The sequence below is a fragment of the Bos indicus genome, chromosome 4 (genome assembly GCF_029378745.1).
Source record: "Bos indicus isolate NIAB-ARS_2022 breed Sahiwal x Tharparkar chromosome 4, NIAB-ARS_B.indTharparkar_mat_pri_1.0, whole genome shotgun sequence".
NCBI classification, from domain to species: Eukaryota; Metazoa; Chordata; class Mammalia; order Artiodactyla; family Bovidae; genus Bos; species Bos indicus.
The window spans coordinates 77,222,718-77,244,856 of NC_091763.1; the positions used below are offsets into that span (position 1 = coordinate 77,222,718).

Consider the following 22,139-nt stretch of genomic DNA (forward strand, 5'->3'; position numbering starts at 1 on the left):
TATTTTAAGAATGAAAATGGGTCTTTTTTTTTTTTTTCCTCCTTTTGGCCATGGCCACACTTGTGGGATCTTAGTTCCTGGAGCAGGAATTGAACCTGGGCATTCTGATGTGAGAGTGCAGAGTCCTAACCACTGGACCCTCAGGGAATCCCCTGTAAATAGGTCCTAAGTCCAAAAAGTTTCAGAACCGCTGCTGTAGAGCAATTTATGAGTTTGACTTTGTTTACAATTCATTAGAGTCCATACACTATGAAGATACATGTTAACTTGTAGATTTCAGGCCAGTAGAGATGCAAATCATTTCTATCCACTAGGAAAGATAATCTACATCATTTTATAGGACACCAGCCAGCGTTGTATCCAATCTAGCCATCTTACTCTGTTTTCTGAAAGCGTTATAAATACCCAGTTTCTCGAAAAGCTTCTTCAAACTAGCTTTATCATATCATTGGTTACTGTTAATTAAAATGGATAAATCTCTGATGTGTTCATTATATATTTGAGTAAGTGTTATGTTTTGAGTTTCAGATTATGCTTTGAAAGACACTTAGAACATGTATACATGCTGTCTGTGTATATATATATATATATATATATATATATATACTATGCATACGCATATATACTACACACACACATATATATGCGTATATGTATATTTCACGGGATGGCACACCAGATTATTCTGCATCTAGCTCTTTCCATTTAATACTGGTACATGCACTCACTTGACAATCTTGTCTTCTTTTATTTATGCACATCACCTTGCATTTCACCCACGACTACGTTAGTAACGGGAAACACACCAACAGAAAGGTCTCAGTTTCCTCTTGGGACTCGCAAGCAAAGGGTTCTCGCTGTCCCGCCTAGTTTCTGGATATCCAGTCTGGAACACAGCCCACAAACCACGTGACAACAGCGTGGCTCACGTAACAGTTGTTGCCCGCGCTACAACTTTTCCGCCAGTTTCCAACATGGCCACTAGGCGCCCTCAATGCCGCAGCCCCGGGCCCTCTTGCGCTTCGCGGCCCACTTCTGCTCCTCAGCGAGACCGCCCGAGAAGCCCGGGGGCAATAGGGGCGGTGCCTGGGTCCAGTCGGCTCCAGCGCAGTCCAGCCCATCTCCACCGCGGGGGCGAACAAGAGCGGACCGGAAGTTTCCCGGGCGCGCTAGCGGCCGAGGCCGTTACTGCAGAGCACCGGAAGTGGCCATAGGCCGGCGTCCGGGCCGCGCCCGCAGTGAGTGAGCTTTCCTCCGGCCGGCGACGCCATGGAGCCCGGGGCGGCCGAGCTGTACGATCAGGCCCTGCTGGGCATCTTGCAGCACGTGGGCAACGTTCAGGACTTTCTGCGTGTGCTTTTCGGCTTCCTCTACCGCAAAACGGACTTCTACCGCCTGCTGCGCCACCCGTCGGACCGCATGGGCTTTCCCCCGGGGGCAGCGCAGGCGCTGGTGCTGCAGGTAACGCGCGGTGGGCGGGAACCTCGGGGTGAGGTGGGGGAAGATCGTGGGAGCCCCGATCCCCGCGAACCCGCTCCCGTAGTCCCCCACCCTCTGGGAGCTCAGGCTCCTGCGAGCCCGCCGCTTCCTCCGCTGCCGACCTCAGTTCATTCTCTGGCGCTTCCCCGGACCCGCCTCCTGCGGCCGCGGCTTCTGCCGAGATGCTAGTCTGTAATCAGTTTACTCCTGTGCGAGAGATGCCGGCTCTAGAGCAGCGTGGTCCGATAGGGTGCATTTGGATGTCAGAAGCGTAGGGCCCGGTCAGCTCCAGCAGCGCGTAACCCCTTCGAGTGACAGGGCCGGCCAGGCAGAGAATGAAAACAGTGCAGGCTAGACTGGGGAAGGGGCGGCGGCAGCACGGACACCTGCACACCTCAGAACTACGACTACTGGACGAGGGGGAGGCTGTGTGATGGGTGTGGTTCTCTCATTTGAAACGTGACTTTTCACGTCGAAGACCGTATAATAGTACTTAATAAGTTTACATGTGAGCATATATCTGTGCATCCCAGGTTAAGCTTATGTTGGAGGCTATCATTCACTGAAGTTGACGTGGTATTTGAAATGTAATAAGCAAGAATTCACACTCTCAGCCGCCGCAGGCATTGGAGATACACTGGTTATGCGGATGGTTAAATAATGGTTTCTCTGCTTGGGACACTTACGCTATATTTAAAGAGATGAAATACAGTAGCAGGGATCTTTGCCTGTTATCTGACAGAGCCATTGGAAGGAAAGGAATAGAAATGATCTTTTGGAAATGAAGACAAGTTTTGTAGAGGAGGTGGAATTTTGATGGGATCAAAAGAGGATACTCAGTCAAGCATTGAGCCAGGAACCTGAGAAGGTAGAAATGCTGGCGATACCTCTCACTGTTGTCTAGCACTTTACAGTTTATAGAGTGATTTCAAAGGTTCATCTCGTGAAGTCTTGCTACTCACTTCAGGTTGGTCCGATATTACTTTCCTAAGTGCCTGCATGAAGAAACAAAAGCTTAGAATGTTTGAATAACAACCAGAGATGATATGGTCAAATGAGGAGTGAGGTTGGTATTCCGTTTGAAAACTTAAGGCTGTTCCTCATCCTTGTAGTGGTTAAGTACCATCCAAGTGATCAGAGAACTGTGTGTCAGAGATGGTTTTTAGCAAATCCTTTGGCAAATGAATAATTTCACGGAAGCCTGAGAAGTAGATAAGGTTGAATTTTATGTGGCAAATGAGGGTGCCAGTTCAGCAGATCAGGTGTTTTGACCAAACTCATCATATAGCTAGAGCTCAAAACTTCATTTTTCTGATTCCATATCTTTCTGTTCTATTATTTAACCAGTCCATTGTAGAGCGGCAACACTTTTGTCTAGGGTGATCTTTTGCAGAAAAAAGAAAGGAACATTTACTGAGCACCTAGCAGTTGTTACGTAATTTTTGTTCTAGGTTGTCATTTGTTCCTAACAACCTGAAAAGGTTGATCTTTCTCCTTGTTTTACAGGTGAACTGACAGAGGTAATTCATGAATCTGGTAACAGTATGTAAGACACCTGCTATGTTTTAGAGACTCTCAAAGGTTAAGACTTGGTGAACAGTTTAATAAAGTGGAGGTAGGGAACAAGGCAGAGAGGGGTGGGATGGGCCAGCAGTGACCCAAGGTTTCAGACCAGGGCACTGTAATATCAGTAGTGTATTCACTGAATTGTCACATGTGTTTAGGGGAAGAAGCTTAGTTTTAGACAGGTTGAATTGGAGATTGCAGACAGAAGTCTCTGTCCATAGGCTGTTGAATTGTGGGACTGAATCTCATGGGAGGTAGAAGAATCTGAGTGGTTTGAAGGAGAGGAGCTGAAGGTGAAGGAGCACGGCAGAGAGAAGGTGCTTTTGGAGGGAAGGACCCCAGAGAAGGAATTGGAGAAGCAAGAGGCTGTAGGAGTGGGAGGGGGATGGAGGGAAGTGGGCAGGGCAGTAAGTTCCATGGAAACCAGGAGGGACAATTTCTAGCAGGTAGTTAAGAGGAATGTAGTGTTTTTTGAAAGTGGTTCTCAATCGTCAGCATTGCCCAAGGAACTTTAAAAGAGCAGATGTCCCCTGGTTATTGTGGTTGAGTAGATCAGGGTAAATCCTGGGGAGCTGTTCTTTTATTCAGAGAGGCATTGGGCAGTGGGGTGCTTGGGGGTCTTTTCAGAATTCAGGCAAAGAGAGTTTGGATGGGAGTATTGTAGTGCTCCATTCTGGAACTCCTGTTTTCCCCTGGTATTTTGGGGTATGGGATGTTTGTGTGGTTTAAACCTTCTTCAATTTTTCCTCCCAGTTCTAAGGGCTTGCACAGCCAGGCTGTACAGTTTGAAGGACCTTCAGCAGGAAAGATGCATGTGGAAATTGTATTCCACTCCCTTATTTATTAGTGTATTTTAAGAAAACAGTAATTTAGACTGACATTTTGTTCATTTCAGTTGAACCTGTGTTTATTCTGGAGTTCAGTTTGGGAAGCCTGCTTAAAAGGTTACCACCACCCCCCCCCCCCTCCCCCCCCCCGCCCCTGCCACCCCACCTCCCCATGAGAGTCAGGAAAGCTAGCTCTTTTTGCTCCTCCTGGAGCTTCTTGGGAAGTCTTGGGAGACTCACTCTTCTCTCTGTCAATTGAGAAGGTTACTTGGAGGTCAGGGACACATCTTCCAGCTCCGCAATCCAGAATTCTGAAATGAGTGCTGAGGTCAGCGGCGATGTGAGAGGTGAAGCACGTGTCATCTTAGAGGATCCGGGGGTGCTGAGTAAGCAAGGGCAGTGGGGGCCACAGTGTCATCAGGAGTATGAGGCCTGGGGTCCAAGGGAGGTCCCAGTGTTTGGAGAGAGCCCTTCCTGTTACTTCTTTTCTGGAGTTAAGATGAAGATGTGGTGTGTCAGGAAGATGAACGGCTCTGAGGGCAGTGGGTCTGGTGTCTGGTAACATTGACATGGGTGTGAGAGGAGTGAGTCAGGGGCTCAGGTTCTCTGGAGAAGCAGAGATAGGTACTGTTTCTAGTTTTTAACCTTAGGATTTCCCTTGCCTTCCTCTGCCTCCATTTCCTTTCAGTGTTTAGTGTGCTTCCTGTATAATTGTTTACTTTCTTCTTTCATTGGCAGGATCTTGGGCAAGTTACCCTCTGAGCTTAGTTTTCCCTCATCTTTGAAATATCAGTGCTATCTTCCTAACAGCATTTTCCTGAGGGTTGTGAGAGAATGTTTATAAAAACACTGACATTGTAACTTCTCTTGTTCTGTCTTCTGGCCCAGTGCACACAGCAGTTATTTAGCCCCTGTCTACATTCTAACCCTTTGGAAACTGACTTCTACACACTTTAAAACATTTTTGTTTTGTTAAGACTACTTTTTAGAGTAGTTTTAGGTTCAGAACAAAATTGAAGGGAAAGTACAGAGATTTCCCATTTACCCCCTGCCACCCCCACCCCTACAGCTTCCCCTGTTGTCAATATCCCCCACCAGAGTGGTGCATTTCTTACAATGGATGGACCTGCATTGACATATCATAGTCACCCAAACCCAGACTTCACTTTGGAGGTCATTCTTAGTGTTGTTCACTTTATGGGATTTGGACAAATGTATGATGACATGTATCCCTCATTATGACATCACACAGAGTATTTTCACTGCCCTAAAAAAATCCTGTGTAGTCTTACTTGTTCATTCCTTTCTCCCCTCAACCTCTGGCGACCACTGGTCTTTTTATTGTCTCCAAAGTTTTGCCTTTTCCACAGTGTCATATAGTTGGAATCACACATTGTGTAGCATTTTCAAATTGGCTTCTTTTACTAATATGCGTTTAAATAACCTCCATGTCTCTTCATGGGTGATAGCTCATTTCTTTTTATGGCAGAATAATATTCCATTGTCTGGATGCACCAGTTCGTTTATCCCATCATTTATTGAAGGATATCTTGGTTGCCTCCAAGTTTTGGCTCTTATGAATAAAGTTGCTATAAACATCCGTGTACAGGTTTTTATTGGTACATGTTTTCATCTTCTTTTGGTAAATACCAAGGGGCATGGTTGCTGGATTGAATGTAAGGGTCTCCTCCCACCCACTTTTCAACGTGGATCTTCTGGCTTTCCTGTCTCCAGCTGCCATAAGAGATATTTCTTGATGAGCCCACCTCTTGGCGCTGTGACATTTCCTCCTGTCATTCCTCTGGAAGACATACCTTTCATTCAAGGTCTGATGCAGACCCCCTTCTTCTAAGAGATGTCCTTAGCTTTCTGTCGCCAGAATGCTTGTTTGCACCCACATTCCGATGGCATCACATGTATCTATCACAGCCTTTCCTGTCAGACTTGTCACTTCTGGGTCTGTCCTGGCCACACTTCAGGGTTATGTGCACCCTTAAATAGCGCATGCAATATGCCGTTTTCCTGTGCACTTTTTGGATGGAGAGTTGCAGTACTTTTTTGGGTGTGACTGTGTCCCAGGAAAGATTAATGACTGATCCACATGCCAGAAAATTGAGTTGTTCAAGGGTGGGAGCTGTCGCTGGATTTTTGGTGCTCCTGGCAAGTTGTAGGCACGTTATGAATGTCTTTTGAATTCCCAGGGTGAGACTTGCACTGTCCCTCCTCCCATGCAGTATAGGACGATAGCAGCAACCCAGTGAGCCAGCCTGCACTGTGGACTGAAATTCAACCAATTCCCCATCTTCCCTTTTTGCATCTGAGTTGTTGGGGCCTTTATAGCTCCCAGCACCAGGACGATGGGTTCTTTGCATTTTGAACAAGACTCTCTGGGGCTGTAGAAGTAATGACAGATGAGACCATTTAGTTACACGTCTTTTGACGTAAATATTGGGCTCATAGGTGTGTAAATATTGTGAGCCTTGGCTTGTAAAAGTTTCACTTTTTCATTGATTTTTGGAATTCCCCTGTTAAAGATTGTTTTCGTAGTGGCTTTTGGTGAATTTGAAGTGCATTTCCATTTTGCTAGTGGGAACATCTTATCTATTGCTTTTTCATTCTTTTTTTTTTTTAAACCAGATTTTGCTGTATTTCTACAGAATGTGTGATACAGTACTGGCAGATGAACTCAACACTGAATTGCTGTTTGATTTTAGGTATTCAAAACCTTTGACCACATGGCCCGTCAGGATGATGAAAAGAGGAGAAAAGAGCTGGAGGAGAAAATCAGGAGGAAGGAAGAAGAGGAGGCCACGGCGGTGGCAGCTGCCACAGCGGAGCAGGAGCCAGTTCCAGCCCCGGTTCAGGAGGTGGAGGTAGACTCCACCACAGACTCAGGTGGGCCCCAGGAGCCCCCAGGCCCACGGGGCACCCTGCAGGAAGTGGCTGTCAGCTCTGGGGAGGCAGAGGCACCGGGAGCAGATGCTGGCGCTGCTGAAGCCCCCAGGGAACCGCTAGCTCTTCCCAAGTAAGAATCTCTACTCGGCTGCTTCTTTCCTTTCTTTTTCTTTTCCCCCATCATGATTTATTATGAGGTACTGAATATAGTTCCTTGTCCCATACAGAAGGATCTTGTTTATCTGTTTTCTACATAGTAGTATGTGTCTGATAATTTAAACTTATAACTTATCTTCCCTTTTCTCTTTGTTAACTGACAACTTATCTTCCCTTTTCTCTTTGTTAACTGTAAGTTTGTTTTCTGTGTCTGTGGGTCTGCTTCTGCTCTGTGTATAAGTTCATTTGTATCTTTTTTAGATTTCACGTGTGAGTGATATCCTATGATACTTGTTTTTTTCTCTGTCTGGCTTACTTCACTTGGTATGGGGTATGGTAATCTCTAGGTCTATCCATGTTGCTGCAGATGGCATTATTTCCTTTTTTTTTAATAGCCCAATAGCATTCCATTGTGTGTGTGTATGTGTGTGTATCACATCTTTATCCACTCATCTGTTGATGGCCACTTGCATTGCTATCATGTCTTGGCTATTGTAAACTGGGGTGCATATGTCTTTTCAGATTAGAATTTTCTCTGGATATAGGAGTGGTATTGCTGGATTTTGTGGTAACACTATTTTTAGTTTTTTAAGGAACCTCCATGGTGGCTGTACCAATTTGCATTTTTACCAACAGTGTAGGAGGCTGGCCTTTTCTCTACATCCTCTCCAGCATTTATTATTTGTAGGTTTTTTAGTGATGGCCATTCTGACCAGTGTGAGGTGATACATCATTGTAGTTTTGATTTGCATTTGTCTAATAGTGATTTGATCATCTTTTCATGTGCCTGTTGGCCATCTGTACGTCTTCTCTGAAGAAATGTCTGTTTAGGTCTCCTGTCCATTTTTTGTTTGGGTTCTTTGTTTTTTTTGTTATTGAGTTGTACATTATTTATATATTTTGAAAGCTGTAGGTCAGCTAGTTCAGTCCTCTTCCTTTTTCTCTCTGTAAGGTAAGGTAATAGTCTGCCCACAGTCATACAGCCAGTTAAGAGCTTGAGCCAAAGTTAGAGCACTGGGTTCATAGAGTTATGCTTTCCCATGAGACCTACTTATCCGTGTGGAAGTTTCTCCTCAGAGTCTTGATTCTGTTCTTCCCCTGCAGAGTAACTGCTGAGATGCAGGCCTGCGATCCTCTTGGTCTAATGGACACGTGAAGAAGTTGTCTGATATGGGGGACTGTGGACCCAGAGTTCCCCCCAGAGTCTGCCATTTAGTAAATGTATTATCTTGGGCAAGCAGGGTCACTTTTCTGTGTCTCCGTTTTCGCCTTTGCAATGCAAAGGTGGTAATTACAGCACCTGCCTCACTGGCTGTCGTGACTGTTGAATGAACTAAGGATCATACAGCGACTGAGTGGAAGGGCTTCAGTCAGGCCCTGTGTTGGTACTTGTCTTCACTTTTCAGAGGTTCCGCTCCCTGGTGCTTCACTGCTCCCATTTGGGTGAGAAGAGCTGATACCTCCTTGTGTATGAGCTGAGGCAGTGTCTGAAAGACCATGCTGCTCCTGGCCTGTTTCTGTTTTTAGGCAAATCTGCTTTCTTCCCTCTTTAATAGGACCGCTCCCTGCCCTCTCCTGGGCTACCTCTCCTGCCTCATCCCTTCTAATTTAACTTCCCTTCTGTTCTTCCCTCTCCTTGCACTGTGCCTGTGACCTGTTCTGGGGAAAATGAATTTTTTGGAGACAGGTTGGGGCAAGACAGCAGAGTCTGAAAGGCTGAGGTCGACTGCATGGAGGATCAGTGCCTGTAACCACCATGTGTTCAAGAGGGGGTTAACTGTATGTGTGAGAAAAGCCTGGAAGGAAATACGTTATGAGTGGAATTGTGAGTGGTTTTCATTGCCTTTGTTCTTCCTTACTATATTTTCTAATTTTTCTATAATGATTTGTATACTTCATTTTACTAATTTTTTGCATTCTTTTTATGTCTAAAAACTCTATTAAAAGAGGGGGTTTATTTTTGATTCATGAGTAATAGATTAGAATAGCTGCCTTGTTGTTTTGCAGAGACCCTATTCTTAGACCAAAGAGTTGTGTTCTGGGTTTTGTGAATCCTACCCTGGTGTAAGTATAGACTGAAGACTTGGGTGTGTCCCAGAAAACCTTAGACTGATGCTACAGGCTCAGTGGTTCCAGGGACTGAACCTTCTTGGCCTTCAGGTACTTGCTGATTTTCCGTGAACAAAATAAGAAATTGTGGTCCAGATCTCTAGCTCGCTCTGACAGACACTGCTGGGGCAGCTCTGAAATGGAACATGAAAGCCGTCCTTGTCCCCCTAGTCCCTCCAGTCAGTGCCCAGAATCACTTATCCTGTGAACTGTAGATCTGGAAAGCGAAAGAAAGAAAGTGAAAGTCGCTCAGTGGTGTCTGACTCTTTATGACTCCATGAGCCTGCCAGGCTCCTCTGTCCATGGAATTCTCCAGGCCAGAATACTGAGTGGGTGCCGTTCCCTTCTCCAGGGGATCTTCTCAACCCAGGGATCGAACCCAGGTCTCCCGCATTTCGGGCAGATTCTTTACTGTTTGAGCCATCAAGGAAGCCCCTGTAGATCTGGGGATTCTGTTAATTAAATAACCTAAGACAGTTACTCTTGAGGTAGCCACACAGGAGCACTGCCTTTCCTGGGTACCCTGTCCAAAAACCAGTTACCTAGAGTCTGATTTCCAGTTTGAGATGACTGATTTCTGATTCCTCCTGCTTGCTACCTGTTTGCTGGTGGTTCTGCCCAATGTTGGGTAGTGGTGATGGCAGCTTCTCTCAGTCTACGGGCAAATCATTCTTTGGAGTCAACTCCTTGTCCCCAGCCTAGGCCCTGCCAACCACAGGTTAAAGTTTCTGCAGTGTACATTTTTGCTTATACATAAAATAATGTGCAGATTTTTAACACCTGCAGATTTTTAACACATGCCACCTCAGGGCTTAAGATGCCCAGTTTTATTCCTTAGAGAAGAGAGCATTTGGGCACACAGATTTCCTTGTCCATACAAGATAGCTTTGAGAACATGCTTACTTTCTGCAGGGGAACTTCACAGTATATGAAGCTTCACAGCTTCACAGTGTCTGAAGTGAAGATACTGTAAAAAGTACTGCTTCGAGTCCCAGTGTTTCTATTGTACTTGACCCAGTGAACTGTGCTCAAAGGACTTCTAGGGATACTGCTGGGAAACTTTCAGAAATGCTGATGACATTACTGTTGCTGTGAAAGGAGAGGGATGCAAAATCAGTACTATCAACATCCTAATGGCTACATTGGACACCTCTCAGAGCAGCTGGTGGGTGGGGTTTGCCTCTGATCCCATCTCTGTGTCTGGTCCCACTTTGGTGGCAATAGGTCCTGCAGTTTTGCTCTGGATCTGCAGGTGTCGCTGTAGGCAAACAGTAATAATGGCACTTGCTGGTGCTAGAGTGCTGACAAAGATGTCCAAAAGGCTGTGCTACCTCTGGCTTTTGCCTTTATAAAATCATGAACAGAATTTTCTAAAAAGAAGAAAAAGGAAAGAAAGCATTATTGGCTCTTCCACAATACAACCTTGAACTGCGCAGATTCATCTATACATGGATTTTTTTCAGTAGCAAATACTACAGTACTACAGAATTCCTGAGTCCCTCCTGAGCTACCCATCTTCCTGCACAGGGAAGCAGACAGAAGAGCCTCGTGAAGGGGTGGTGTCATGGAACTGCTTGATGCATTGACCTGTGTGGTAAAGTCCTGATAGAAAAAGGGTGTGTTAGAAAGCTGCTCAGTGCTTCTCTTATTTTGGGTGGCATGGCCTTTGTGTTCAGTTATTCCACTTTCAGATTCCAGATTTCCAGTAGTATACCCAGCAGATGTTTCATCTTCATCGCGCTGGTGCATTTGCCCATGCACAGCACGCTCTTCAGTGCTTCTGTCCCCTCAGTAAGGTCTTCCAGCCTTCTGTCCTGCCGCCTGCCACAGGTAACTGCGTCTCCTTTGAGTGTGTGTTTCCTCTTACCATTTGTTTATGACTAGTTCTCACATCTTTCAGCGTTGGGCAGAGACTTACTCAGCCTGTCTCTGGTCCTAGCTCCATGTTAGGTGAGTGTCTGATGCATGCTGAGTTCATTCCTTCGTGCCTCTCCTTTGGTTCTGCTCACCCACATCCTGTGACATCTCTGCCTTAGAGGTGCAGAGGGCATCTCTGCATGGGCTGTCACAAGAGCAAAAAGGCAGAAGTTTTCTGCCGGGGCATCCTCCCTGCGTGCAGTCACGCTGCCTGAGAGCTGGCTTTCTGGGCTGGTCTCTAAACAGGGTCCTTCCTTTGTTGGTCCCTGCTTTTTCAGGTGCCCATTGCAGGAGGCCCTTTGATAGAGTCACGTGGACATACCGGAATGCCACCCCAAGTACCCGCCCTGTCGGCTTATGGTGAAGATTGACTGAGGTCAGTGTGTAAGACCTGATGAGCAGGAGTCCTGCACATAGTGAGCCCTCAAGTAGGTACTGTTCTCGGTATTGCTTTTCTTTCCTTAAACAAGAACAGACTGTTTTTCTTCTTCATTATAATCAGTGTAGGCTATTTGGATAACAAAGATAAGGGTATAAAGACAAGAACACATCCTACCATTTCCCCTTAATTTTATGGGATATTTCTGCAGTTTTTTCCTATGCATGTAAACGTGCATGCATGTGTTTGAACACACACGCGCACACACACACGCACACACAGTATGCTTATAATATAGTTCTCTTACACTTGGCTTATGTTTTGCTGAACATTGTATGCTGAGCATTTCCTGCATCCCTTTTGCTGATTTTGATTTCATGTTGTGTGTGCTGTTGAGTGTCGTGTGTCCAAGAGGTTCTTTTGCTCAGGTGAAGGTGTTGGCTGTAAACATGCATTTTGAGAATAGTAAGTGGAAAGCCAGAGGTCCAGGGATGTCTGCCTGCTTTCCCCATAGACGCAGCTCTCAGACCTCACTGGGGCTGTGCTGGGCCCGCCTGCCTCAGGGTCTGTTTTCAGTCTCATCCAGTAGAGAAGCTGCTGTCCCACCCAGCGATTCACCCTGAAACTGCCCCTTCTCTAAGGAACCTCAGGTGTAAGAGGCCTCAAGGATTTGATTTAAATTACAAGTCAAGAAACATGATATAGGTTGTTTGCTAGAAGTATTTTTTTTCCTCTAGAAACATTATATTCCTGTTTTCATTTTGGGATTCATTTCTAGCTTCTAGGCTTCATTTAGAAGAGGTTAGCCTGTATATCTTACAGCAGTGACTTAAGTTTATTGGATACTGAAGCCGCATCATAAAAATGACCTGGTGTCCTAGCCTGTGAGAGTGAACATGAGTGTGTGGGGAAGGAGGGGGCCAGTGAGACTCCCCCAGGGAGCCCCCCCCCACCCCGGGAATGTGTACTTCAAGATGCCAGAGCCTGACATTCTTCCTTTCCACCGATGAGGAATGGAGATAGCAGTGTGAAGTGCTTTGCTTGAAACCATAGTTAGAAGGGAGGGCCAGAGTCAAGGGGAATTGAAGCAGTACTCAGTGTTCTCTGGGGCCCAGATGTTCTCTTTGTTGTGTTAAGAAAAAAAAGAAAACAGCTATTACCAGAACTGTCTGAGAGATACTTTTCAAAAGTAACACAGTCGGTTTCTATTTGAGTGTTTTTTGGTAGCATTGAAGAAGTATAGAGAAACCTATATGCAGGTCAGGAAGCAGCAGTTAGAACTGGACATGGACCAACAGACTGGTTCCAAATAGGAAAAGAAGTACGTCAAGGCTGTATATTGTCACCCTGCTTATTGAACTTCTATGCAGAGTACATCATGAGAAACGCTGGGCTGGAAGAAGCACAAGCTGGAATCAAGATTGCTGGGAGAAATATCAATAATCTCAGATATGCAGATGACACCACCCTTATGGCAGAAAGTGAAGAGGAACTAAAGAGCCTCTTGATGAAAGTGAAAGAGGAGAGTGAAAAAGTTGGCTTAAAGCTCAACATTCAGAAAACGAAGATCATGGCATCTGGTCCCATCACTTCGTGGGAAGTAGATGTGGAAACAGTGGAAACGGTGTCGGACTTTATTTTTCTGGGCTCCAGAATCACTGTAGATGGTGATTGCAGCCATGAAATTAAAAGATGCTTACTCTTTGGAAGGAAAGTTATAACCAACCTACACAGCATATTGAAAAGCAGAGACGTTACTTTGCCAACAAAGGTCCGTCCAGTCAAGGCTATGGTTTTCCCAGTGGTCATGTATGGATGTGAGAGTTGGACTGTGAAGAAAGCTGAGCACCGAAGAATTGATGCTTTTGAACTGTGGTGTTGGAGAAGACTCTTGAGAGTCCCTTGGACTGCAAGGAGATCCAACCAGTCTATCCTAAAAGAGATCAGTCCTGGGTGTTCATTGGAAGGACTGATGCTGAAGCTGAAACTCCAATACTTTGGCCACCTTATGCGAAGAGTTGACTCATTGGAAAGGACCCTGATGCTGGGAGGGATTGGGGGCAGGAGGAGAAGGGGACGACAGAGGATGAGATGGCTGGATAGCATCACTGACTCGATGGACATGAGTTTGGGTAAACTCTGGGAGTTGGTGATGGACAGGGAGGCCTGGCGTCCTGCGATTCATGGAGTCCCTAAGAGTCAGACACGATTGAGCGACTGAACTGAACTGACTGAAAGAAGTATAGCTTTTTATGCTTGCTTTTTTTTTTTTTCTGTTGAAAAAAAAGTATATGCACCTTGTGAAAAATGTATTAAGTTGACTTTAAGTACAAAGGGGAGAAGACAGAAGAATGTCATGGATCTGGGTGTACTCATTGCCAACCTGGCACCCAGCCATTTCTCCCCCTCCTGTGTTATTTAGAAGTAAGTTTTATCTCATCATTTCATCCATAAATGTTTTCAACCAGTGTTTAAACTTCCAGTTTTTCATAGTGTCATAATGTTTAAAAAAGTTTAAATCTATAAATTAAAGGCTCCAACCACATATTGCTTATAGTTGACCCTCTGCTTTTCTATTCTCAAAATTTATTTGTTTAAAAAATCAGGTTGTTGATATGCTGAGTTTCCCACTCCCTGATTATTTTGTAGTAGAGTAAATGGTAGGCTGCAGTCCATGGGGTCGCACAGAGTCAGACACGATTGAGCGATTTCACTTTCACTTTTCATTTTCATGCAATGGAGAAGGAAATGGCAACCCACTCCGGTGTTCTTGCCTGGAGAGTCCCAGGGACGGGGGTCACACAGAGTCGAACATGACTGAAGTGACTTAGCAGCAGCAGCAGAGTAAATTAGCAGTTGGATTTAGGGTGAACACTTTTGAAAGTTATGTGAGTGTGTACTGAAAATGAGTTCTCCCTAAAGGCAGCCATTGTCCATACTTTTGTAAAAACCTTTTGAATTTATTTATTTTTAATTGGAGGATAATTAAATAATTAAATAACCAATGTTGTTGGTTTCTGTCATACATCAACATGAACCAGTCATAAGTATACCCCTCCCTCCTGCCTCGCAGCCCCTCTAGGTTGTCACAGAGCATCGGGTTGGGGTCCCTGCATCATACAGCAAATGCCCACTGGCTGTCTGCTTCACATATGGACATCTTTATGTTTCAGTGCTACTGTCTCAATTTGTCCAGTCTCCTTCCCCCGCTGTGTCCACAAGTCTCTTCCCTATGTCTGTGTCTCTACTGCTGTACAAATAGGTTCATCAGTACTGTCTTTCTAGATTCCATATGTATACATTTATATACGATATTTGTTTTCTCTTTCTGACTTACTTCCTTTTGTATTACAGACTCTAGGTTCATCCATCTCACTAGATGTAAAATTTTTCTGTCTTATAAACTTTTATTTTTCATATTGATTTATATATGATATACTGTGTGGACTTTTAGTTACATCCCTGAGCAGCTGACAGGCCGCTGACAAGGACTGAGTCTTTCTGTTGCCAGGTGCCCTTTTTCCTGATATGCATGGTCACTGTCTTCACAACTACAGGACTTTTAAGATGCTGATTGCTGGACCCACCCCTCGAGATCGAATTTGACCGGCCTGGCTGCCACTGTGTGTCAGAGTTTTCGGAAGCATTCTGGGCGAATCTGCCTGTAGCTAAGGGTCAGACTTGACTGCAGCCGTTCAGCTGTGGCACAGTATTCTCCTGCGTGGCATGGTGTCATTGTTTAGTGACTCTCCGCAGGGAGTGTAATTAGGCTGTTTTCAGTCTCCCACCGTCACAAATGATGCTGCAGCGAGTGTCCTGTACCTGCACATGTTTCTTGGAACATGTGTATGAATATCTGTTGGATGAATTCCCAGAACAGGAATTACTGGGTCAGAGGGTATGAAGTGTGTAATTTTGATGGATGTTGCTAGAGTGGTCTCACAGAGGTTGTAACAGTTTGTTCTCTCTCTCCCGGAATGTCTGATGGTGGGTACCTGACCCAACCCCAGGTGCCAGCCAGCAGCCCTAACACATTTCTTGACTGCTCTTACCTTTGCTCCATTGGTTTTACTTAAAATGTGTTTTTTCCTTTTCTGTTCCATTTATTCATAAACACTAAACCATTTGTTCTATTTGTTTGTTAGTACCTAGCTGTTTTATTTACAATGGCTTTATTGTGACACATTTTAATACTTGGTTTAATCCCTTGTCAACAGACTTTTCTGGAAAATTTTTCCATGTGAAAAATTCTGTTGAAATTTTTATTGGTAATACATTAGATATGTAATTGTAATTAGAGAGAAATGACGGCTTTACCTTATTGAGTCTTTCTGTCTAAGAGCTAGGTACATTTTGTTTATTCATGTCTTGTTTTATATTCTTCTGTAGAATTTTAATGTTTTTACTCAGTAAGTCCTGTGCACCGATACTGAATTCTCTCACTGTTTTGTAATGGTGTCTCAGTTGATTTTCTTGGATTTTCTAGGAATATAAACTCTTTAGTTTTATTATAGTGTTTTAGTGACAACTGTGTTTAGTAATACATTATATATATTTTTAATATTTTTGTAAATTCATTTTTTTTCTCTCCCTTAAAATTTGTTGCTCTGAGCCCCCTGGAAGGGTGGAGCTGACATTTGCTTGAAGGGACGGGGTAGGGGATGGCTAGTTTTGGGGGTGACAGGTTAGGCTTCGGCTGCAGTCATGTGCGTGATGTCCGTGAGTGATGTCGGTAAAATCTGAGGACGCTAGTGATCTCAGGTCTGGAACTCAGAGGGTGGGATGTAGGCGGGACTGGAGTGGGAGTTTGAAAAGCATCAGTATATGAATGGGTCTGAAGCCACTAACTGGATGAGATCACAGACTGGATGAGGCGGTGAGTGTAGATGGAGAAGAGGTCCAAGGATTGAGAGCTGGGGCACTGTACACGAGGTGAGGGGGCGTCTGCCTTGGGGTCAGGAGAGTGGGGTGTGTGATTGGGGGCAGAGCAGGGCAACCACGAGTGCCCTGCCACGAGGGTGGGAGGCCAGTGGTGACACGTGTGCAACATTCGCTGCTGCTCCACCCTGTGCTTGCTCTCTGCTGCATCCTGCGTATCCTTGGCCTGCTTTTGTCAGTCGTCACTCCCTTCCTTCAGGACACACTCCTGACCTCTCCCCTGGTCTCTGTTTCTGTGGTTGGCTCTCCTTGTGGCAAGCGCTTGTCTGGCCTCTGGCTCAGACCCTTGTCTCTGGCCCCTGGTGGCGGCTCCCGTGTGTGTCCCCATGTAAACTGCCTTTTTTATATCTTTAGCCCCCTGTGTTAGTTTTCTCACCAGGGAAACCAGGAGAAGGGCAGCTGGCAGAAAGTGATGGAGGGACAGAGCCCAGCTTTTCTGTTACTGTGTGCACCTTGGCTCTATTTATCCTGTCCACCATGTGTCCAGTGCCTGCGATGTCCCTGGCACATAGCTGGCACTTAGTAACCAGCCTAGTGAATGAGTGATTCATATTAAAAGTCATATTCAAAAGTGATAAACTTTTGAATTTTAACCTATCTAAATCCATTACCGAGTAACATTCAGGTTTTCTTGAATTTTCATAGAGTTATGAAAATTTTCATAGAGCTTTCACATCTATGTTCTGTTCATCCCTGTCTTTTATGGCAACTCAGCATTCTGTAAACTCCTGGTTGAGTCCTGTGTGACCACAGAGCCCTGAGTCCCTGTCTCTGTATGGAGAGGCCAGGCACTTAGCTTTCCTGCTGGTGAAGAACCCTTGAGGGACAGGCCTGGGACTGGTGGGAGTCCAGAGCCCTAGTCTGAGCGGGCCTTGGGCTCTGTAGGCTATACTGCAAGGAGGCTGAAGCAGGCCCTAGTTTTTAGTCTCTTTCTCTTAAGCCAGGGAATCCGTCCTCCTGTGGGTAAGAGAAATCCTTCTGGGAAGGCCACCAGGTACGACAGGTGGGGGCTCAGCAGTTGGCGACATAGGGCTCTACCTCCAGGTTTGCTTGGAGAAGCCCTGGAATAGGTCGTCTCGGATGACTCCGCTTTGAATCCTGTGTGCCTAGTTGGTTGTGAGCTTGGATTCTGAGTTTCTCTTGAGGGTCAAGTGCATGTCCCGGTCTCAATGATGCGGTGGAATGCGGTCAGTTGTTTCTTAGCTAAACAAGGGCCAGCATGTGCTTTTGCATATAATTCTCAAGGTCTATTTATTTTGTGGTCTTTAAAAAAAAACTTTCTGTTTTAGATGATTAAGACCTGCCAAAAAAAGAAAAGTTGAAAAAACCATGCAAAGAATCCTGTGGATCCCTCTGTCAGCATGCCAGATGTTTGTACCTCCTGTGACCAGGGGCTGCTGTGAGCACATCTGAAGACCTTGTTCCGTTTTCACCCACTGTTCCATTAGGGTCCTTTCTGCCTGGCCAGCATTGCATTTGTCGTCGTCACTGCATTAGGGGCATGTCTCCTCAGTCTCCGCTCTCTGGCACAGTTTCTTAGTCTTCTCTCTCATGACCTTGACACTGTTTGCTTGGTAGAGTGTTTCTCAGTGTGGTTTTTGTCTAATGTTGTGTTTTGACCAGCTAAGGTGGTGTCAGTGACTCCTTTTTTTCTGTGCTCAAGAGTTACTATTTTCCCCTTTGTAATTAATAAGTGTCTTGTGCAAGAGATACTTTGAGACTCTGTAAATATCTTTGTTTCTTCTCATATATTGCCCACTAATTTTAGCAACCATTGATTATTCTCTCCTGAAACAGTTACCGCTGTGGTGTCTGCCAAATTGCGATTTCCCGTTTATATCCTCCTTTGCACATTTATTAGTTGGGATTATATTGTTAGGAATGGCTTTTCTTCCTCCTCCACTCACTCTCATTCATGCACTTGTTTCTGTGTGTTGGAGTGCCTTACGATGTTGATTCTGTAGTTATGACCCCCATGTCTTGTGTTGTTGCTCAGGAAGCCCGTCAGATGGACTTATCCTTTTGACATCTTCACATCATTTTCTGAGCACTTCTCATGCTTGTGCCACAACATGTTCCATGTCATCCTATTGTGAAGTCGGCTTTTTCTCCAAGAGGCCTTGGGGTTTGTTTTTTGCATTTTTGGTTTTTTTTTTTTGCCGTGCTACATGTGGGAACTTAGTTCCTCAACCAGGAGTTGAACCCGCTCTCCTTACATTAGAACGTGGAGTCTTAACCACTGGACCCCCAAGGAATTCCTGGGCCTCGGGTTTAATTGGAGAATGGTCTGAAATTGAGGATCTGGGCACCAGGTGTATTATCACTGCTTGTGTCCTGGCTACTAGGCCTGGGTTATGCCCGTTTCCCGGTTTCTTTACCTCTGAAACTATCCTGCCCAACTTTTCACTTCCAGTGTTCTTCTCTGTGCCCCCTTAAAAAAAAAACTCATGGTATGGATTAAGGGTGTGCATCTTGGGAGTCAGAAACCCTGCATTCAGATGCCAGCTCAGACCTTGTTAAGCTGTCTGGCCTTCGGGCCTTAGTTTTTCCATATGTCAGGTAGGGGTGATGATTCTCAGCTTAAAGGGTTGTTGTGAGGGTGAAGAGAGACAGTAAAATGAGAGTGTTAGTTCAAGCGGAGGGTTCACTTGGATTCGTTCATCCAGCAAGTGTTTCTGGAATGAATACACGTATAGGTTTGTCTCAGGATCTGGGGCACGTGGCGTGCAGCAGCGCCAGGCCCGGTGGGCCCTCTGGCCGGCTGGTGCAGGGGCAGCGCCTTGGACGCCTCCGCCTTCCCGAGCTGCTCTGAGCTGGAGGGAGGCGGGGGGAGGAGTGGGCGCTTGGCTGTCCCCAGCTAAATGAGCAGTCCCGGTTCTGTCAGTGCGTTCTGCTTCCGGCAGCGAGCCCCACGCTGGGCTGTGGGTGGCATTGTCATGTGTGGAGTTGGAAGGAACTACTCCCCTCCTCTGGCATAACCTTTCTGCCTTCCTTGGCCAGTTCTTCCGTGGGGTGGGGTGGAGTGGGGTCGAGTGTGACTCGCGCTAAGTGCGGCATGGGGGCCGATGAGGGGGACGGAGTCAGTGCTCTTCACGTTTCCATGAGCCCTCAGGTACTTAGACAGAATCTTTTCTGTGGGGCAAATCAGTAGGAAGTGCTGTTCCCCCGGTCCCTGCAAAGCCCTGTGCCTCGGGCAGCCACTCCACCCCCGCCAGCGTCCCTGGGCAGGCAGGCTTGCTCCCTGGGAGCTTTCTGTTCTGCTGCTGCCAGTGTCACAGTAAGTGGGTAGGTAGGACTAGCTGTGACCTAAAAACACTTGAGCATTTTCTGGGCGTCCCTGGGGAAAGCTGAATAAAGTAGGAGGAATGTCATTTCAAATGCTCATGTTCTCCCAGGAGAACAAACTTCCAAGTCTTTCCTGGCCTCTTGTTTCTGAAGGCAGTGCTGCTGACTCTGCGACCCTGGTGCCCACAGGCTGGCCCTGTGACCCTGGTACCTATGGGGTGACCCCATGACCCCAGCACCTGCATGTGGACTCCATGACGCTTGGCCCACATGCTTGGCAGAATGGGTGCTGCACAAAGCGATGTCATGACGACTGGTTTCTTAACTTGCTTTGTGGGACCGCCCACCCCAGCCCACTCTGTTGGGTCCTGAATAAGAGAACAGAAAGAAATCTGTTCTCCATCCCAAGAAAAACAAGCCCCCAACTCTCCGAAGAGCAAAACACAAAGGGAGTACCTCCCAGAGCTCAGGGTCGGGAAGGAGGGGGATGGTTGCCACACAGCAAGGGTCCGTGGAGCTGGGTGTGGTCCCTGTCCTCCGGCAGGTTGGCAGTGCCCTCTTTCAGAGTAGATCTCACTTTAACAGCAGTGTTCAGGTTTCTGCCAAGGACACTGGGGAGAGCCCTGCTGAGGGTGGCCCAGGGGCTGGAGTCTCACCTGCCCTGGTTGGCAGTTTCCATTGGCTGCAGGGTAGAGGCTGTGCCCCTGGGTCCAGTGGTCATTTCTTTACAGCTGCCTCCTTGTGCTCATCTCTTTCCCACTTTGTGGTCTTGTGGCCGAGGACCTTTGATTTTGCTGCTGCAGTGTCTACTTAGATCTGCCTCCCGTTATCTCTCTAGCCCTGATGCTCATGCTTAGTTGCTCAGTCGTGTCTGACTTTGTGACCCCATGGATTGTAGCTGGCCAGGCTCCTCTGTCCATGGGATTCTCTAGGCAAAAATACTGGAGTGGGTTGCCATGATGTCCTCCAGGAGATCTTCCCAGTCCAGGGATTGAACCCTGATTGCCAGCATTGTAGGCAGATTCTTTACTGTCTGAGCCACCAGGGAAGCCCCCCGTCTAGCACTAGAACTTCCTTTTTCCTTAAAACTATTTTTTGCTGATGTTTTGAAAAATGCTATATGCAGATATTTAAAGGGATTGTAGCAGCAGAAAGGGGAGCCATGGAACTTCAGTCCTCCTCTCATCATGACCCCGCCTCCTGTTCTTTCCGCAGAGAGGTGTCTCTCCCCCTACCCCAACTCCGGGCATGAGCCAGTCACCACGGGGGAAGTCTGTGAGGATCCGTAGATGTTTATTTATGCCTCACCTCTACTTTTTAGAAAACAGACTATTTTTTAGAGGAGTTTTAGGTTCACAGCAGAGTGAGCAGAGTACAGAGTTCCCACGCACGCCTGCTCCCACAGGCACAGCCTCCCCCACGTCACCACCCTGTCTTTCAGATTGAATTTTTGCAGGGGTGATAGCATGCTGTGTACATTGCTCTTCCCTTGCTTCTTTCACACAGCGACTCTTACAAATGTGTCCTCGCCGGCCTCATCGATGCCGTGTGTTCTTTGGAGCGGCCGCCTGGCGTGTTCCGCTGTGTAAACTGTGCTCGGTGACTCTGTCTGCTCTGTTGGCCGTGTTTCTTGTGGAATTAGAGAACGGTGACCAGACTGTTAGATTCTGAAAGTTCTCAGAATGTCTTCAGAAGTAATACATATTCATTGAGGAAAATGAGACAGCTCAAAAGCCTAGGAGTAGGGGTTGTCCGTTTTCATAAGGTTTTTGGTCCACAGAATAAAAAAAGACAGATTTGGGCGTCTGCAGAGGTATTTGTTTCTGTGACTGGTGTGTTCTTGAGATGTCCGTGTGTCATTGGCCTGAGCCATGCCACTGTCACCTGGAGGTCGGTCTGGAATAGAGAAACACGTGATGTAACCCAGCATTTAGTCCATGGGGCCTTTTCCTTTCTAGATGCCCTGCCCCTTGGGGGACTGTTACAGAAGCACTGAGTTCTCATTTATTTCATCCAGAAAATATGATCCTTTGAAATTTTTCATTTATTTTTCCTTACACAGATAACTGAAGAGTACACTCAGAAACAGATAAATCTCAGGCCCCATTTGACCACCCCGATTGCAGTGTGCTCCCAGAGACAACTACTTTCCTGGAGTTCACCTTTTGTGTTTCCTTTTTTTTAAATTTCAGTGATCACCAGTTTCTCAGCTGGCCGATGGATTTTCTAGAGTCCAGTATCCCTCCCATCGCTTGAAAGGGTGATCGTGTCTGTTGTGGGGTCCTGGTATCCTGTTCCCTCTGGGGCTCACAGCAACACTTCTTTCCCTGTAGAATTTGGTGGCCCCCATCCTGGGAAGCTGGCTTGTCTCAGGGCTTGGTGATTCCTGATTTTGTGTTCCTTTTTGTGCTCCAGACTCCAGTTACCCTGTCTGTGAAGTCTGTCATTGATTCACAGCTGGTCTCTAGCAGTGTTTAGCAGGGCACGGGTGGCCTTGGCTGTACTGTGTCCGTCTCTGTTCTGCAGGAATGGAGCACCACTTCCTACGTGTCCCCAGACGTGTCCCCACACTCTCTGGGTTTGGTGCC

The 22,139-nt window shown here is 46.3% G+C and overlaps 1 protein-coding gene across 2 annotated transcripts in view; it reads left to right on the forward strand.

The window, feature by feature from the left end:
• Window positions 1-1,004: 1,004 nt before the first annotated feature.
• The window catches only part of NUDCD3 (NudC domain containing 3), a 70,703-nt gene continuing 49,568 nt past the window's right edge, over window positions 1,005-22,139 (forward strand). Inside the window, exons 1-2 of one of the 2 annotated variants that reach the window (XM_070788009.1) lie at window positions 1,005-1,461; window positions 6,587-6,897. In XM_070788009.1, coding sequence (XP_070644110.1) covers window positions 1,270-1,461; window positions 6,587-6,897 — 503 coding nt within the window. In that variant the 5' untranslated portion in view covers window positions 1,005-1,269. The remainder of the gene's footprint in view (window positions 1,462-6,586; window positions 6,898-22,139) is intronic. The other variant, XM_019958932.2, reaches the window with a different exon arrangement.